Raw genomic sequence first — 20,661 nt, 5'->3', positions numbered from 1 at the left:
AACAGCAAAATACACTATACAAAATGATCTCAGAAAAACCTTGATGTAGTATTATTTTTAGGATTCAGTATGTTACTGTAATATATTTATTGAATATATCTTTGTACCTGGTAAAATGAGAGTGTTTGAAGATGAAATGCAACAACCAATGAACAGTGAACTGATCTTCACAAATCTGAGTTAGGCACGGTGTTTCACTAATATGTAATTGGGCTGTGTCAGCATTGTAAGCAGAGTTTGTGTGATATGAAATCATGCAGCAGAATTTTATTTCTATTTTGTAATCGGTTCAGTTAGCCAATGAAAGGTGTCATTTTGCTTGACTTCTCATTGCATCCATAATTGCTACCATGGTACAACTTCCTCCAATTTCTGTCTTGTAAAATTTATGAACTTGCTCTTTATAATGTCCAATTAATGTGTAATGAAAGTTTCTTCCTTGGTCTAGTAAATTTATTGCACCAAACTTAAACCATTTTTTTAATTCATTTCTGACCTGGATGTGTGTATGTGTGTACGCCCTGAGATGGACTGGCACCCTATGAAGGGTTTGTTCCTGCCTTGTGCCCTGTGCTAACTAGGATGGGCTCCCGTAGACCCCCAGAACCCTGTTCAGGACAAAGCAAGTTAGAAAATGACTTTCAGACAGATTTATTATTAAAACTGCCCTCATAAAAAAAGGATTTATTTTAACAGATTTCTAGAATAATACTAAAAACATCAAAATTTGAGTGAACTGTATAAAAACCTGTCTTCTTGTCATAGGAGCTGGGCAATGTAAACTGCTCTATCTATCTGGCGAGCAGGCCATTTTTATTTTATATAATCCATATCAAAGGACACATTTGTTATTGAGTTTCAGTGTAGGGCAACACTGGTTGGGACTTAACCTGGGAGCAAACTGGGTGGAAAGCACTGGTCTATAGCAGAGTATATTCACAGATACATGCTCATACTCATCCACATTTGCAAACCTCACACCGGCAGTTCCCAGCAAACTGAGGACTCTGAAGCTATGATACATCAGTACTGACCACTGTGCCAATCCCGACAAAAGATGCAAAATGTGTTTCACTCCAAGCAACTGTTTCTTAAGTTCTTCTTTGTCTTTTTTTATCTTTGTGCCTGAATTAGAAGGTTCTGATGTTCAAAAATCCTTTTGGATGCTATCAGCTTTGTTAATATTAGTATTACTTTATTATCAGCCTACTGTACTAGAATATGATGAAAGATTATGTTAGTCGCAGTCCCTGCTAAAATGTGCCATGTTTCATAATGTACAGGAGGCAGAGTCATTCACAATATGCCGTCCTATTGTCTGGGAACATTAAAAAGGCTTTTACAGGCAGCCTCCTGCTTTTAATGTCTGTGACCAGATGTTCAGCAGTTGGTAGACATCATTATTTCATTCCAAGGAAAACTTTTGCTGCAGTGATAAGCACATGTATTTATTTAGTTGCATATGCTGAATACTTTTTCATTTTCCTTTTGTGACTAGTTGGCAAGCTGATAAAGAGTGTGTGCTAGACATGACTGGGCAGGTAAAGGGCCTGACTTCATTCATATTCGCAAAAGAGCTCAACTATAGAGTTTAACATTCACATGCTAATACTTCAAGAATGGAGAATACTTAGGTTTGGGGTGCTGAGGATTGCATTTATAAATGCGTATATTATTAGTGTTCAGTTAGTATGAATAAACAGTCTGCAAAGGTTCCTCAATATGCTGTGGTTGCAATGTGTGCTTCTCTGACCCATAATGAATCATACCTGAATACCAAAAGATTTTCAGTTATAGGCTTATATCAACCACAGTAAGGGATAGTTGATGCAGGCAGGAGCAAAACACAAGGCAAAAAGTATATACCTGCCTGTGCCATGTCTGTCTACCCACAGAGGTGACTGAATCCCAAATTAAGCTCACTTCTGCACCCTTTTTTCATTTTTCTCTCAGAAAACAACACCTGCTTTTACTTCCTACTTTGAGATGATCAATTCATCTGCCATGGTGTTAATTTCAACTTAGTTCATGAGTCACCAGTACCGACCAAACCCTACATTCATTTTTTAGGTTTGTGACTGTCTTGCTTGGCTACAAGAATACCACCCTAGGACTCCCTCTAGTGTCCTCACCTCTACCTCCAGCCACAGATAACCCTGGATATTATCTTCTTTTATCTTTCATCTTATTTTACACCACATACTCTCTGTTTAGGGCATTAAGTTCATGTCTCTTTCAAAATGGATCTGCTTCCATCATCATGGAAATCCCAACTGCCTAACTTAAGGTTAAGGAGGAAGGTTAAGCAGTTTAGAAAACACCAGGCCCTACCTGAGCATACCTGTTTCCCTCTATTGACGTAACAGGAGCCCTGAGTGCTTTTTTCTTGGACATTGAACATTGCCTCTCATGCTAATTTCCTTGAAAGTGCTACCTCCAGTGCATCACAAATAGCCACTTACTGTAGACAAGGCAATTACTTGAGACCAGCTTAGTCAAACCTACACCATTGCATGCTTAAATGCAGTCCTGTGATACTCCTAAATTCGAGCCTATTACCAATGGTCCTATGTTCTAGACTTTCTTTTGTACTCTTTTATTGCTCATTTTTCTATTCACATCCATAGATTCATTTTTGAATTTCTAGCCATGCCCTTGGGGCTGAACAATCTGTAACAATATAAGGCATGGTCAAAAATAATTTCCACCATTACAATATCCTGAAAAGTGAGCAAAACAAAATAACGTGAAGAGAGCCTTTATTGAAGTCAGCATGGGCATGAGGTTAAAGGTGGCAATAGTGTTAGTGATAGTAGTAAAGTAAAGATAGATGGTCACTTCATTAAATAACAGACCTGAGATGGTGTCTCTCAGAAAGTGTTGCTTATGGAAAAATTGAAGTGAGGGACTGCAGTGTAGTCAGTCCCAGTTCTTCAGTTGTATGTGTGGCAATGTGTGTGCCAAACGATACACTCTCTATGCACACACTCTGATTATTACAGTGGTACCCATTAAGGTTGCTCCAGAATTTTAAAGACTTCCTTCTACCAAAGAAATTACTATGTAATTTAAACTGATTTAAGAAGGAAACAGCACCCACCAAGTTTTATGTGATTACGTACTGTGCAGATGGGTTCAGTTGGTTGGTGGCAGTTTTGCTTTTGGTTATGATTAGCTTGTATTATGTTTTTCTGTTTGTTTATTCTTCATTTATATATTTTAACAAACGTCTTCAATCTAAAATATTTGGGGCTCAACTGGGGATTCTGTTATGGAAAAGGGTTACACAAAGTGATGACACTTTAATAACTTACATCCTTCTGTTCATTTTCTGAACCTTCACTTGGTGTTGAGGAGGCCAAGTACAAAGTTAATGAATGATAAAGTACACAGTGTAGGAACCAATAGTGGATAGCAAATAACAAGTCACAGTCACTCATACTAGGCTGATTTCATTTCTCTATTTAACTTAATACACACATTTTTTTTGGCTGGTCTAGAAATCCACATGGACACAATGAAAAAACGCACACTCCGCACAACCAGTACCAAAAATGGAAATCAAATGATCTGAAACTGTGATGCAGCAGCACTAAAGGTGTCTCTGTGAATGGAACTAATAAAAAAAAATAAAATCCAAAACCATACTAGCATTCATACCAAACAATCAAATTAGGTGTGAAAGGCAGTTTAACTTTGACAAACGTCACTCTCAGACACATATACTGCATATGAAAAAAGAGATGCGCACTGGGGCATAGCATGACTGATTTACTAAAGGAGAAAGTACCATGCGTAACCCAAGCTAATACTTAAAAAAGTTAAACATCTTAGGTCTAAGGCTTGTTCCACATTAGTTTACCTCAGTTTTCTTCATATTTTTGAATTTAATCAATCCATACGCTTTATGCAGGGTTGTCACACTGAGTTACACTGTGTGGTCTGCGGTTTTTTGTTGCAGGCTTAGATCTGAAGTGCAACTGTTTGTTTTTAACCAAACCTTGAACTTCACTGAGTTCAATTAAACAACTTGTCTTGTTTTCAGAAACCAGTCAGTGGATTTTTAAAATCTTAAGGGATAATGTGAATTTATCCTGCTATACATTTACTAAACCCTCTTAAACCAATATAAGGATTGCATGGAGCCTGCAATGAGACGGTGCCTACTGCAACAACTTCATGTACAAAGTAAGAACCAGTCCTGGACAGTGCCAACTAGATATCAGACATCATAACATCCGACTCATCATAATAACCATTATGGAGTTAAAAAAATAAACTGAGCAGCTTAATCCATACTTAAGGACTTGCTATTATTCTATTGCACTTATATTTTATAATTTATTTATTACAGTAATTCCTGGCTATATCACGCTTCGACTTTCGTGGCTTCACTCTATCGCGGATTTTAAATGTAAGCATATCTAAATATATATCACGGATTTTTTGCTGGTTCGTGGATTTCTGCGGACAATGGGTCTTTTAATTTATGGTACACACTTCCTCAGTTTGTTTGCCCAGTTGATTTCATACAAGGGACGCTATTGGCGGATGGCTTAGAAGCTACCCAATCAGAGCATGTATTACATATTAACTAAAACTCCTCAATGATATAAGATATGCTTCCCGCGCAGTGCTTGATTGTTTGCTTTTCTCTCTCTCTCACCCTCTCTGACATTTTCTGCGCCTGACGGAGGGGGTGTGAGCAGAGGGGCTGTTTGCACAGAAGCTGTTTGCTTAGAAGATATGGACGCTCCTCTAAAAAATGCCGCTTTATCGCGGTGCTTCCGCATACTTAAAAGCACGTATTGATTTTTTGATTGTTTGCTTTTCTGTCGTGCGCTCTCTCTCTCTGACATTCTCTGATCCTGACACGCATTCTTTGAAGAGGAAGATATGTTTGCATTCTTTTAATTGTGAGAAAGAACTGTCATATCTGTCTTGTCATGAAGCACAGTTTAAAATTTTGACTAAAGGGTGTTATTTCATGTCTAGAGGGCTCTAATAATGTTAACAGTGTGGGAGAGTTTATAAGTGCTTAAAATATATAAAAATAACCATACAAAAATATAGTTTCTACTTTGCGGATTTTCATCTATCGCGGGGGGCTCTGGAAAGCAACCCCCGCGATCGAGGAGGGATTACTATATATCTTTTGCGTTTAATTTTATTTATTTATTTGTCCTTTGGAATTTTATTTTTTTAACTTCTTGTAAAGCACTTTGTGTTATTTGTTTTCTGTGAAAATGTGCTATAGAAAAAAATGTTTTTGTTGCAGGGCTCACTCCACACACCCATATTCACACATACTGGGAATTTTTAGTTTTCTTAGAGCCTGTAATTAAATTAAAGCTCAAATGACCTAATTGATATAACTTGCGCAAGAATACACCTTGAAACAAGAAAAAAGGTTTGGGACAGCCACCCATATACTTGAAATAAGGCTGCAAAAATAAGTAATTGGATGCAAGGTTGTTTACAGATTCGAATCCAAAACAGAACTTTCTAACAGAAGGAAGACAGAGGGTTTTTAAGGTCGGTCAGGGGAAGTGATGTCATCTGGTCTGGAACCGGAAGTGATGTCATTGGGCTCAGAACCGGACGTGAGGTCATCAAGCCCAAAAATGGAAATGTTGCCATCGAGCCTGGAAATAGAAATGGCATCATTGGGTCTGGGCAGAATTTCCTGTGTTTGCTCTGCAGGGATAAAAGAGAAAGGATTATTGCACTCTGCCATCCCCTGGCCTGGCATGAAATGGCCTTTTTTTGAGCCCTTTATCTGCCTCCCATGTACACATGTGTGACAAATATGAGAGACAGAATGCCTGCATATTACTATGTATACAACAATGGCAATTGTTTCTTAACTCTTTAAATTTTGGAATGCCTTCCTTCTTTTCTCATGTTTTTCTGTGCTGACTGAGAGACTGTGCATGATTGTGCCCCCCAATTAAATAGCACTCCACAGGGAGCTGTCCCAAGTTTTCCCTCCAATCCTTCCGTCACAGACACAAACTCCAAGACCAAGAATGTTGGAAAGTTGAAGAAGAGTTATGGAATACAATGGTACAGAAAATGATCTAAAACATTGTGTTTATATTCCCTTCATTTCTACAATACATTCCTACTGAGAATAAAGCTACCCTGATCCTCCATTGCCCCACACCTTTTCTGAAGTAAAAGACATAAAGCTGGTGAAAACATAAGGTGACACAGGCAGCTACCTCGGGGAACTGTCACCTAGGGGCGATGTTTACGGAAGTTAAGAGGCCCTCACTCCAGACACCTTGGAGTGCTGTTTATGTAAGTCAACCAGCATTTGCACCAGCAGTAGAAATAGTAAGTGACAAGCTTGTCTTCACTTGGGGTGCCCAACTCTGATCCTGGAAGGCCACATTTTCATTCTAACCATTTTCTTAATTAGTGACCAATTTTTGCTGCTAGTTAACTTCTTTTAATTGAATTGCTATTTAAGACGTATACCTTTTAAATCAGGGGTCAGCAACATCATTCCTGGAGGTCTGCAATGCTTGCAGATGTAAGAGAATAATTTAGAGGTAATAGTAATTGAGTATTTTGGTTTGCAGAGCATAGTAAAATATATAAGCATTTGTTTTAGAAATGTCACGAAGAGACTGTTGAATTGGTCCCGTAAACAAGCAGATTGTTCATGCAGGATGGTTCAAGAAACTGGCTGAATGAATGTTCTTTCATGCTTGCTAATCTGCTCGTATACAGTTTTCACAACAGAATAAGTGATGAATTCAACACATATTGAAGAATAAGGATATAATAGAAAAACACTTCTATTTTAGGCTGGTTGTGCTCTGTGCTAAAGCACCCCATGTATTTTAACCAATCAGAGTATGATAAGTAAGCATTAATTCAGCACTGTTATTCAAATTCAGTTGTTTATAAAATAGATGTCTAAATTTATTTTTTGATCATTTTGTAACAGACTGCTGTGATGAATGCTCCCTCTTGAAGCATTTGCTGAAGAGATAATTAAGACATAGATGAACTAGTTTTCTCCTGCCTGAATTCTGACTTGAAGAAGTTAACATACTTGTCCTAGTAGATGATACATTTCTTTATTTAATTAATATGTTGATTTCTTCCAGACAGGTTTTTCTTCCAACCCAATTACTTCATGAGAAATCATGTATTGCTGATGAAGCATTTATTGCTTCATTTTTCTGTCTCACTTGTTAAGATTTTGAAACTATAATTGCTTATTTTAGTCTTAAATGGCTGCATTCACTGTTTTTAATTGCTCCATATTAGCAATAAGATGCAAATGACAAAGGAGCCAGCAGTTCTCCATATTTCTTGATTCCATTTACACCTGTGTGTATTCATCATGCACTATTTGGTTTAATAAAATACTAATATGGAAAATGAAGAGAAAGTAAAGAACTGAAAATTACTGATATCATTAGAAAGGAAAAAAATCTATGATTTAAGAATAACCTGACATTGCAGAGTTAAAACACTAACAAGTCATATTATTAAATAAGATCTGTTATTCGCAAGGATTGTTTTCTAACTAAGCAACTGGGTTAGAAAGAAAACCTGCAGCCACTGTGGCCATTCGGGACAGAAGTTGATCATCTTTGTTTTAAGGGATGACCCAGTGGGCGTTACCCAGGGTGGAGCAGTGGGTGGGGTTAACCAGGTCATGGATCTTCCAGACTGACAACCTTAGAACTATAGAGGAAGTAAGTCTGAAGGCCTCTTCCACAGCTCTCTCCTTTGTCTTCTCTTGGTAAGGTAAAATTACAAGAAAGCTAAAAATTTCTAGCCACAACATTGAGACAATAATAATAAAATTAAAATAAACTAAATTAAAAAGAATAGCGCATTAACTTCATGTCTCCATTAACTAACATCGGAGAACTGCTAAATTAAATTTTGCAAAGATGTCTTTATTCTAATACAGAAATTCATGGGTTCCCAAAGAAAATGGTCGACTCTGTTACAGAATGAGACAGAATAAAGCAGGTATTCAAACACATTAGGCTTCAATGTGCTGCATTGGATGTCTCCTGAGCAGTTTGAATGTTCTCCCTGTACTGAATTTAAATTAATTTATTTTAGAAACTCCATTTTGCTTCACATAGTTCAATTGTTGAGTCAATAAAACTGAATCTTCATTTGCATTCCAATAAACTGTCACAATAAGTGACCCTGATTAGCACTGCTACCTGACAGCTTTTGGCATCTTCGTCAGTGATTAGCCTTGCAATTATTTTGAAAGAGGCCTGGATATCTTGATTATTGTTCATTTTTATTTCTATTGTCAGACACATGTGAGTAGGGGGTACTACTGAAGATTATGCATATTCCTGCAATTAGTGACTCCTTATCCTTTTTCTACACATAGACTTGACAGCGAGAAGAACTCTAGAAGTTCAGCCTATTTTGCCTTCGCTGCCATATAACAACAATCCAGAATGCAGCAATCAGTTGAGGACCTATGACTTTATGAGACTTTAATCCTCTGCAGAAGCGGTGATCATAATTGACAGACCTATTCTTCCACTTTATTCACCTGGGAAACCTTTGATTTAATTTTTTTTTTTCCATCATTAAATCTTTATCTTGTTCCTCATCCTGTTGTCACACTATGTTGGGTAAAACCTAAATGTCAGTAATGTGTAGGTGCACTGTGTAGCTCTGGCTACAATCCAAGTATGATTCGTGTGTTCAGTTTGCATGTTCTCCCGAGGGAAGTTTTTAAGGTGTGCTGATATCAGCATCTTAGCCCCTTGCGTAATCTTTGTGTACAGTCTTACTTGGATTCTTTCAAAAAAAAAATCAAAGAGTTGGGGAGGAAGTCCCCCCCTTGATGTTTCATATTCTTCAATCCAATATCTTCTTCTTCTTTCGGCTGCTCCTCTTAGGCGTTGCCACAGCGGATCATCTTCTTCCATATCTTTCTGTCCTCTGCATCTTGTTCTGTTACACCCATCACCTGCATGCCCTCTCTCACCACATCCATGAACCTCTTAGGCCTTCCTCTTTTCTTCTTCCCTGGCCGTTCTGTCCTTAACATCCTTCTCCCAATATACTCAGCATTTCTCCTTTGCACATATGTCCAAACCAAAGAAATCTTGCCTCTCCCAACCGTCCAACTTCAGCAGACCCTCTAATGTACTCGTTTCTAATCTAATCCATCCTCGTCATACGCAGTGCAAATCTTAATATCTTTAACTCTGCTACCTCCAGCTCTGTCTCCTGCTTTCTGGTCAGTGCCACCGTCTCCAACCCATATAACAAAGCTGGTCTCACTACCATCCTGTAGACCTTCCCTTTCACTCTTGTTGATACCCGTCTGTCACAAATTACTTCTGAAACTCTTCTCCACCCATTCCACCCTGCCCGCACTCTCTTTTTCACCTCACTTCCACAATCCCCATTATTCTGTACTGTTGATCCCAATTATTTAAACTCATCCACCTTTGCCAGCTCTACTCCCTGCATCCTCACCATTCCACTGACATCCCTCTCATTCACACACATATATTCTGTCCAATATACATAATTGAATATATACCTATACGTATACGATCCAATATACATAATTGAAAAAATGGTTTCCGCGTGAGCTTTTCCCCTATGATTAGGGACTGAATCAAATATGATAGACAAAAAGATCAAGGGCTTACCTACATTATTCTTGAACATTCCTGAAAAAAGTTCAGGTGGTGGATGCAACAGATAAGGGGCCAAAGCCTCTGAAGAACTGTAACACCCAAGACCACTGGTCCTCCATATGTCTGGCTGTTTCTTTAGGTATACTCCAGTTGACTCCCCTATCCTAAAGACATGTCTTAGGTTGATTGGTTAATGTTGGTGACTGAATGTGTGTAAGGCTGGTTACCTGCACTGTAGCCAGTGTTACTGCAGAAGGCTTCAGCTCCCTATCACTATATATGGGATAAGCTATTTAATAAAATGCATGGATGAACTTTTCACTAAAACCACACAAGTTAAAGAACAATACAACAGAAGAAAATATGGAGGGATGATTAAAGTCCCAGGAATAGCTTGTGATTATACTTTGTAAAACAAAATGGGTGGCACAGGCAAAGTGTTGGGGTCTGTGGTTGGAGCCCCATTTAACTGAGGGTCAATGAAAATTAAATTAGCCTGCAAGGTTAAAATCTTAGCTTCCTCAGCCAAACATACTATAAATATTCCTGAAGACACTGATCTGTGTCTTTCTGTGGCAGGTTCCTCACTGAACGCTGATGTCTGATTTGTTCTGTTCTTAAATATTGAATGGAGCAGAAGGGGCAAGACATTCAACTTGGAAGGAGAAATGACATCATTGGTTCTCCCAGTTTTCTTTGTTCAATCTAAATGCAAAGAAGGAAAGGTTATTAGCTCCAGTGCCACACCACTCTTTTAAAAACCATTATTCCCAGCTATTTTGAGTCCATAAGACACTCTCTAGACAGGCCAACTGGTATCACTTAACAACAGGGAAACATATAAACAAGGGCAACACTGTGGCACAGTGATTAGTGCTACTGTCTTACAGCTATACCATCCTGGGTTTGAAACCATCCTGGACCAGTTACTGTCTCTTTGAATTATACACATTTTGCATGTGTCTGTGTGTTTTTTTTTTCTCTGGATGCTTTGAATTTTAATCCACAATCCAAAGACATCAATATTTGGTTTAATTGTTTGAACAAATGTGGGGGTGCTTGAGTGTGCTAAACAATGGAGTCAGTTCTTGCTTTCCTTTTTATGCTGTTGGGGTGAACTACAGCCCCCTGTGACCCTGAGTTTGATTAAGAGGGTTTGATCATGGCCACATGAACAAACAAATTTATGCATGTAAAGCACTTATTTATTTACAGTAAGAGCGAATCCACAGCACAGTTTATGATGAATAAATAATACATGAATGAATGTTCCAACGATTTAAGTTTTTCATTTTAAAATTGTTAAAGCGTATCTGTTTACAGTTATATTTATACCCTTTTGTGTTCTTCCTTCTTTGATATTTGAAATGCTAACAATGAACATCATGAAAATAAATTAATAAATTCAACAGAAAGAGTACAAATGATAAAAGGTGAAAGTATTCCATCCGAAAATTCAGAAACTGATGGATGCCAGTCATATGGGAAACAAATGATTAGAGAATGAAGGCACTAAGCCTTAAATGAATTAGGCTGAAACTAATGAATATTGAAAAGACCTGAAGTGGACTTCAAGGAGGGAGGGGGGTGTCGAGACGAGGGAGGAAAAAGTGAAAATCAATTCACAGAGGAGCGAGGTAAATGCGCAGAGGGAGGACGCAACGGAGAGACGCAGAAGGTAGAGGGCTTCTCCAGCGGGATCTCTCAGGTGAGGAAGGCTGTGCGAGGAAGCGGACTGAGAAGAGCAAAACTCGCGGCTTCCAGCACACGATCCTTTTCAGAACTCAAGTTCATTACTGAAATGGTTCTGTAAATGACAGCCGACAAGTGGACTCCCTGTTGATTGTTGTGAGTAAGGGGAATAAAGCGGGAACGGTTGGCGGAGAATGAGCTATGGGCACAGATGGACGAGATTGTGCGTATACAGCAATGAATGGTAACATTACGTTAAATAACCGAAATATATATATACTTTGGATCTAGATAGATAGATAGATAGATAGATAGATAGACTGTAAGCGCAGTTTCACATTGTGTGGACGGTAGTGTGTCGCAGGGGTTAGCGCTGATGCCTCGCAGCATAGGAGACTGCATGTTACATTCCGTGTGTTTGTTAGCACGTTTTTCTTGTGTCTGTGGATTTTTCTCTGAGCATTCTGGTTTTCCTCCCACATCTGAAAGACAGACATGTTAACTGCATTGACGACTCAAAACTTGCTTTGTACTTGTACTCAAAAATGATTCGTACATGTTGCAACTACGCGACTCAGTAAGATTGTGTACTTAATATCGGCATGTTTTATATTCTTTTCTAGTACAACAGAATTAATTAGTTGGGTGTCACAGACATATAATTTACGTAGAATGTGAATTAATATATTTGCTTTAACAGCACCAATCACAGAAATGATATATTGCAATTACCCAGTTGACCTGGCTCAACATTAATATGTTTTAAGCTTTACAAAATGTTTTTGGGGAACGTTTGTCATTATAGAAGTTTAAATTGATTCAAGTGAAAGTAAGCCCGTTCGTTGGATTTAAGTGATTGTTTCTAAAACAGCTGAAATAATTTTTGTTGGATGTCATAGCTCGATTAATTTATGCTAAAATAAAACAAATAAACCTCATCGCCATAGAATCGCCAATCACATTCGACCGTCACAGACCCGCGTTGCCACGTTTCCCCAATCAGGTGGTTTAACATTTATAAAAAGGGGGTAAAAAGCTTGCAGAGTGCTATTTCTGCTTTCAGTTTTTCTCCATGGAAAATGTCTCATTTGCATAAGGCTAGTTAATTTGCATGAAAGGACCACACTGTTTGTAAATATATCGCAGAAGGAGTTTTGGGGATCTTCATTCGGTGTCAGAGAAAGCTAAAACGTTTGTACGTAATAATACCGTTGTGACTGCCAAAGATGTGTGTGGTTATTAAATGGCTTTGGGCTTGTGTGTCTTCAAAAATCTGTCAAACAAACTGCACACCTTACATCACTAAGGCAAGTGGATCTTCACCGAAGACAAGAAGCTTTCTTATTACATTTGTTTACTAGTTATAGTTGAGGATCTAATAATCTGGGTTTTTCAGTTCAGTTTGGTTTGGCTTGATTTGTGCAGTTTAGGAAATACTATTATGCAGAAAAGCTGTTGTATAAAATTTTAATTATGTGGTTGATTAAACCCAACAATGTATTATATTTAATAAACTTTTCATAACAAGTGGACATCGTTATACCTGCATTTTGTATTTATTAGAACTAAATAATTCAATAAATGAAATATGTAACATACTGTAATTTTAATAAGTAGATCCAGCAAGCTATTTGAAGTGTACTGTTCACAGTGACTGTTGCCCAATTCAGGATGTTGGTTCTGCTTTGCTCCCACTATATTGTAATTATTCATAAACACTTCATTGATCAATATTAATATCATTTTTCCATTTTAAACGGGAGTGAATCTGACTTTTCATCATCTTCTTTGTGAGGTAAGGCTAAGGATCTGCACTGGTATCTGTACGGTTGTCTGTTCGAATCCCTGTTACTCCTAAAAGAGATCCTGCTCTGTTGGGCCCTTGAGCAAGGCCCTTAACCTGTAATTTGCTCCAGGGGTGCTGTACAATGTCTGACCCTGTGCTCTGACCCCAAGGGGTATACGAAAACTAACAAATTCCTAATACAAGAAATGGTATCAGGCAAAATAAAGAACCAGAAAAAAAGTAACCAGTTACATATATAGTACTTAAAATAAAATTAGTTTTTACAACCTTTAAACTAGACAGTTCTGTACATTGACAATGAAATAAAATGTCCAGATCTCTTAAGCCATGTTGTCTCAAGGAGATGCTGGAGTTGCCCTTGTGGTTTGGGTAGTGTGGTTTGCCAGTTTATTGAAAACATCCAAGCATAATCAAACTCCAGAAATGCAGCATTTTGAACAGAACATTTGAGCAGACCATTTGCAGCATTCTGCTCGCAAAAGGCACCTTTCTATATCCAAATCTTTTAATACAATTATAGAATTATTTGTCAAGAAAAAATATCCCAAAAAAATTTAAAAAAGGCCTGAAAATTATTATCATATATCACATCCCAGCCACACCTATTTTTCTTGAAGGGCCCGAAAATAATGAATTGGGGGGCATAGCTCAACCATTATAGATTGATGAACTTAATAAAACTATATATCAGAAAATGCTTTTCTTTAAATAATAAGATGATCATTTGTGGTATAAATAACTGTGTAGATAAAGGTTGCAGTCCCCACAATTCCTAGAGGGAAACAATCCACTGGATTTGTTTAAATTTAAATTAAATGTGTTAATAAGACAACCAAGAGATTCATGTCAGCATTGTTAGGAACAGAAGACAATTACAATTTTGAGCTCAATAAATTGAAGGTAGCTGCATGAAGAAAACAGTTCAGTGCTGTTCAGATTTTAAATATCTATCTATCTATCTATCTATCTATCTATCTATCTATCTATCTATCTATCTATCTATCTATCTATCATATCTTGTAAAAAAAATGTACAGTATGTTTAGTAGGCTAACCATAGAGTTATTCATAATCATTGTATATCTATAAGGCTTGTTTTCTTTTTATTCACCACACTTCTTTCCTACAATATGACACTATATCTTTCTCTACCCTTTCTTTCTTTCTTTCTTTCTTTCTTTCTTCTTCCTCCACTCCAGGTGAGCTTTGTCTCACTCCAGTCTGACTCTGACTCACCTGGCTAAGGAGGGCGGACTTCTTTTAACGTTGACCCAGATGTACTCCCAGTATATTACCATTGGAAGCACTTCCAGGTCAAACAGGTGAGGGGAGGAGAGCTGCACCCCAAGAGGTCCCTCCAGTGGTCCTTGAAGTGTGCAACTTGGCTGCCTACTCCAACTACAATTCCTATGTAGCTATGTGGGAATCCAGACTGGAGTAGCACCAGTGGAATGCTGCCATTAAACATACAGGTGGAACATACTACCCTGACTGGCAGCCATAATTTGCCCATCCACTGTATTGGTGTCTCAGCAGGAAAAGGTACCGCCAACCACCCCAGTCAGGTTGCCTACTCAATCCATCCATGAGTTCCTTTACACTGATTATATATAAATAAGTGAATTTAATAATAAGTGAATTTAACTCAAATTCACTGCTGTTTAGCAAGAGGAAAACAATCCATATTTTTCTTGCAGGATCTAATATCAGTAGTGTAATGGACAGATACTCTATGTTGCACCTTGACTATCATATATAAAATGTTGCTCCTATACAAGACTACACACTTCTGAAACCTTGAAAGATATTAACACCTTTTCCCTTTTTGTGTCTCAAACAGATATGTGATGCACAGTACCTGTATATGCAGACTAATAGGTGTAGCTCTTCAAGACAAGGTGTCTTTTTAGATTCTTCCCAGCAATGCTTCGGCAACTCCTTTTGTTCACTGTGCTTCTCTGTGTCACTGCAATTCATTCAGACACTTTAAGGGTGACAGGGATTCACGGACAGATGACAGCTTCAAAGAGTGAGAAGGTAAGTGGCATAGTAAACTCTTCTTAATGACGTGTCCAAATGTAGGTGTTAAGCTACCTGCAAATCATTTGGGGAGTTAGAATATGACTGACATGAAAGCAGTGGATGGAGAGCTGTCTAGCTGCATACACTCTTAAAACCTTTTGTTCTAAAATGGCACTTTAATGAGTTATGTAGTTCCTCATAAAACTATCACTTGACGAATCACCATTTCATTCTAGAAAGGGTTCTTTACATAAAAAATCGATCATTTTTGTTTTGAAAAGGTGGTCAAGAGGGAGTAAGGATCAGGTCCAAAAGAAATGTCGAGGCACCAGCCAGATCATCCCGTTCAATTGTTAAACAAGAGAAAACAAAACAAACATGCATTGGCGTTGAACAGCAGAAATATAGGCTATAGCCTTCTCAGATTTACAGTCATGGCCAAAAGTTATTGTCTAAAATGTAATTGTCAATAAAAGTCTTTAAAACTTATGAAATGCTTGTAAATATACTTCACTATACCATAGAAACATCTGACAAAAAGATCTTAAAACACTGAAGCAACAAACTTTATGAAAACCAATACTTGTGTCATTCTCAAAATTTATGACCACAGCTGTACAAATACTGCTCATTTGAGCGGGCGTTGCTTGGAGGAACTCCGTCTTCTGCTTGGTTCAAAACCAAAGAGAAACTCTTCCAGGGTTACTCAGTTTTATATCTGGCTGGAAAGGGTGGGGTCAGTTGTCCTTATTTGGCTTCTTCTCAGAGCTGTGGAGGAATAAAGAGATGGCAGTGTTAATGGCAGTGCCCCCTCTCATCCTGGACTAGTATTACATACCTCTGACGAGCCTGAAAGGTGATTCTGTGATGCGCATGAATAACAGAGATATGTGGACAAAACAGAAAGCTTTTATGTTTAACTGGCTACCTATCAGGATACTAAAAGATCAAGAAAACCTGAATTTAGTCTGTGTTATTGTATGCTGCAATAGTCCTTTAAAAATCATGAACAAATTGGTATTTCACAAATCTGGTATCATCTATTCAAGGTTATGGATCTAAATAAATACTGTTAAGGTTCTTTATGGAACATTAATGTGAATGATTCTTTTACGAACCAAAGATGGTTTCCTATGGCATCACTTTGAAGAATCACTTTGGCACCTTTATTTTTAAGAGCGTAGTTGTCTTTGTGATGATTATGGATGTATTGATTCATGTGCGGGCAGCACAGTGGCACAGTGGGTAGCACTGCTGCCTCACAGTTAGGAGACCCGGGTTCGCTTCCTGGGTCCTCCCTGCGTGGAGTTTGCATGTTCTCCCCGTGTCTGTTTGGGTTTCCTCCAGGTACTCCAGTTTCCTGCCACAGTCCAAAGACATGAAGGTTAGGTGCATTGGCGATCTTAAATTGTCCCTAGTGTGTGCTTGGTGTGTGTGTGTGTGTGTGCCCTGCGGTGGGCTGGTGCCCTGCCCGGGGTTTGTTTCCTGCCTTGCGCCCTGTGTTGACTGGGATTGGCTCCAGCAGACCCCCATGACCCTGTAACTAGGATATAGTGGGTTGGATAATGGATGGATGGATGATTCATGTCATAAAAGACCAAGTCCCCTGGTGCATGCCTTTTGCTGATGATGTTGTGTTCTGTAGCAAAAGGAAAGAGGAAGTAGAGAAGTTAGAACAATGGAAAATGGCTTTGGAAGACAGAGGGTTGAAGATATGTAGGAAAAAAATATATGAGGTTTACTGTTGATCAGGATTCCGAAGTTAGCCTGCAGGGAAAGCTAATCAAAAGAGGGGATACATTTAAATATCTAGGATCAGTGGTAGCCCAAGATGGAAAATTAAATGCAGAGATAACCCATAGATACAGCGTGCATGAAACAATTGCAAGAAGGTATCAGAAGTATTGTACGATGAAAGTTTTAAAGGTAAGGTTTTTAAGACAATCATAAGACAAGCAGTGACGTATGAAGCTGAGACATGGACAGTAAAGGGAGAGCAGGAGAAGAAATTAGATGTGGCAGAAACGAGAATGTTGAGATGGATGTGTGCAGTTTCCAAAAATGGCAGAGTAAGAAATGAGACAATCAGAGGTACAACAAATATGGGAGGGATATCTAAGAAAGTACAGGAAAGTGGACTGAAGTGGTATGAAAATGTGATGACGAGAGACAATGCATATGTGGGCAAAAGAGTGTTGGAAATGAAAGTATAGGGGAAGCGAGTGTGAAGGAGGCCCAAGAAGAGGTGGATGGATAAAGTAAAAGAAGATCTGAAGGAAAAGGGCTTGACTGAAGAGGAGGCACAGGACTGAGCCATTTGGAGAAGGTTGATTAAGCACAACAACCCTACAAAGAAGTGGGATAAGATGAAGAGGAAAAAGTTAAAGATGTTCTTGTGAGAGTAAAGATACATAACAGCATAGAGAACAATGAAAATGAGTATTCTTAAAAGATAAAAAGAAAAAGAGAGAGAATTAAACTGTATGTCAACTAGTATGGAAATATTGCAGATGGGCAGTTCATATACACCAATTAGTCTTTTTTCTATAGTGCCCATTATAGCACAATCATTTTACAGAGCAAATAGGAATGCATTTCAAAGTAACAAGATCTTATACATCATGATAAATTCTGAGGAAGCAGACTGCATAGTCTCACCTTAAGTAATAATGACATGGCAGCAGATAGGAATAGACTGAGAGCATAAGATGACAATATAGCAGAGTTAGAATCAGTATACAGTAGCTGGCTAAGAATAAAAAAAATGAATGTCCAGTTAATAATCTCCATTTGTTTTAGAAATTAATGAATACTACAGTTAAAAAATCTCTGCTGTGTGTCAAGTTTTTATTTTCTTCCATGTCCATGTTGGTTTTACTCTAGGTGCTCCAGGTTTCCCCCCACATCCTATAGTGACATAAGTTAGGGTAACTGGTGATTTCAAGCCTGACTTGAGCTTATTGAGTGTAGGTGCATGTGTGAGTGTCTCCTACAATCGTGGTGCCCCGTGCTGCCTTTATGACCATTGACCAGGAATACAGCACACAGGATTGAAAATGGCTAGTTAGTTACAACTAAAGATATATAAATTATAAAGTCAGTGGAAAATCATAGAGACAAAATATCACAAAATAAAGGGTGAGAGAATGTCTATCAGCATGGCAGTATCAAAATGTAACAGAACAAAATCTATCTCTGTTGCTTTGCAGTGATGGAGCCAAATGAACTAACTAGGTAGATAATAGAAGAAAATTTCAGAAATTGGGCACCTTTTTGCAGAATGAGCAAACCCCAAGATCAATAACAGTGAGGACAGTGTCTTATAGTTTAGTTTACATGAAAAAGTAGTCTGTGACATTGCATTTCGGAATCTGGAACTTGTAGTGTCTTTGAAAATGGTTTTTAGTTACTTTTTTATTTTAGGGCAGCATGGTGGTCCTGTGCTAGTGCCACTGCCTCCCCATAAAGATGCCAGGGTTCACATCCTGGTTCCTCTCTGTGTGCAGTTTACATGTTCTTCTTGTGTCCACATAGGTTTCTCCTCACAGTCCAAATAATTGCAGGTTAGGTGGATTATCAATGCTTACTTGGCCCTAGTGTCTGTGAGCATGTTCACCCTGCTATGAAATAGCACCTTGTTCAGGGGTTGCTCGTGCCTTGTGCCAACGTGCTTTAAACTTTGTATAGATTTTATTGTATTTATTGCCTTTCAAATGAAACCCCATGGCACAGAAAACAAAAATCTATACAATACAAATCAACTGAGGATAACAAGGATGATTTCAACATAACTGAAATCATAGAGAAATACAGGAAGTGAGAATGAGGATAAGGATTACATTGGAGAGCTCAGTACAGTCTGGTATAGCAGGATTATTTTAAAAAATGACCAAGTGGAGCCCATCAAGTGCTCATGGTCACAGTGTTTCAGCAATCCTTTGCAGTATTTTAGAGCCTATTAATTCTCATTCTCAATCCCATTTAATTAAATTCAGGGGCTCAGTGAAGTTGAGGCCTTCCCTGGCACTGGGCACAAGGTAGGAAACAGCCCTGGATGAGTCACAGGGTCTACTGACTCTCGCCCCCATAATCACATTCACTCCAGACAAATTAGAGTCATCAATTTATTTAAGATAAGCATTTTTGAGGATGTGGGAGGAAACTCTCATAGACACAGTGAAGATGTGTACGCTCCACACAGACAATGATTGGATGCAATATTCAAATCAAAGATCTGATAAGCAGAAGTTCTAACCACTCTGCCACTGTACAAAGATAAAAGGACTATAAAAAGAAGAGAGGCATTAAAGGTAAAACAAACTAATTTTAGCTCTGTGATAGGGTGAGCGTACAGATGACGCAACGATAATTGCAGGAGCACAAGACGATAACACCTTTGTGACCTTTGTCACACTAACTTTTGTATTCTTGAAATTTTGCTCTGTTTAAAAACTTACTGGCAAGAATACTCTGCTTTATGTTGCTGCACCATCAGGAAGTGTGGAGTGGTGATTGGCATTAGTTGGGGCAGAAGATCTGTCAGAAATGCCATCTCCTCAATTCTGATTTTTGATCATTTACTGGGTTAGTAATACAGAGTGAGAGTTGTGTTAGATTTATTTTAGATCACGAGGTAGTTCTCCTCTTTCCCACACAGTACAGAAATTAATTTTGCTGGATAAGCCGTGGACCCAGTTAGAATGTCCTTCTGAATCCATCACATTTCAGTCTTATAACACTAGAAAAGTTAGCACAATGACCAGCAGTGAAGGCAGAATCATACTGTCCCATTGTCCATTCTCATCTTCCCTTCTAGTTTTGCTTTGTCCATTTCTTTTTTTTGTTTGCAATCCAGACAGCCTGGCAGTAAGCTTGCCCTCCTACCTTACTCTCATTTCACACCCAGATTCTAAATCTGATTGTTGCACAGCTAGTTTCTCTGGCTGGTTCTTGGCCAGCTTTCTTCTTTTCCATCCTCAAAGGGCCTCCTGTCCACCACACCTTCAGAGAATGTGATGACACCTGTTTGTTATTGAACAGTCAAATTCAAACCCAGTCGGGGAGCACAGATGTGCTATTGGCAGGCACTACAAAGGCTTTAGCATGTAAACCCAGACATGTGGTACTGTAGAATTAAAATAAGCTCTTTGGCTTCTACTTTTTTGCTCTGAATTAATCTGACGATGGGGCCCACTCTAAATGTTTTATTTGACTGGTAAAATAAAAGAGAAAAAACAGAAATGAACCATGTGGAAGTGTTTTAATGCCAAAGTGTAATGAAGAAATGTCACTCTCTCATGCCAGACTGGTTACTAAGCTGATGGGCTCCACATACCCCTTCTCAGTGTTTGCCCTTGACATTCTTGTTCCACACATCACATGAGTTTATTATCGCTTTTAGTTAAAATCCTGCCTGTAGTCTGAAGTTCAATTTACAAGATTCTCTCAGAGTCTTGGCTCAAATAAACATCTGCTAAATGCACTA

General features: G+C 38.4%; 1 protein-coding gene across 3 annotated transcripts in view; it reads left to right on the top strand.

Annotated features, from left to right (window-relative positions):
* The first annotated feature begins 11,268 nt into the window (after nt 1-11,268).
* The window catches only part of LOC120539237 (SPARC), a 46,296-nt gene continuing 36,903 nt past the window's right edge, over nt 11,269-20,661 (top strand). Inside the window, exons 1-2 of one of the 3 annotated variants that reach the window (XM_039769118.1) lie at nt 11,269-11,364; nt 14,995-15,191. In XM_039769118.1, coding sequence (XP_039625052.1) covers nt 15,078-15,191 — 114 coding nt within the window. In that variant the 5' untranslated portion in view covers nt 11,269-11,364; nt 14,995-15,077. The other 2 variants (XM_039769127.1, XM_039769137.1) reach the window with 2 other exon arrangements.

Source organism: Polypterus senegalus, chromosome 1 (genome assembly GCF_016835505.1).
Source record: "Polypterus senegalus isolate Bchr_013 chromosome 1, ASM1683550v1, whole genome shotgun sequence".
Classification (NCBI taxonomy): Eukaryota; Metazoa; Chordata; class Cladistia; order Polypteriformes; family Polypteridae; genus Polypterus; species Polypterus senegalus.
The sequence above is the reverse complement of the archived record's forward strand: the minus strand, read 5'-3'. Positions and strand labels throughout refer to the sequence as shown.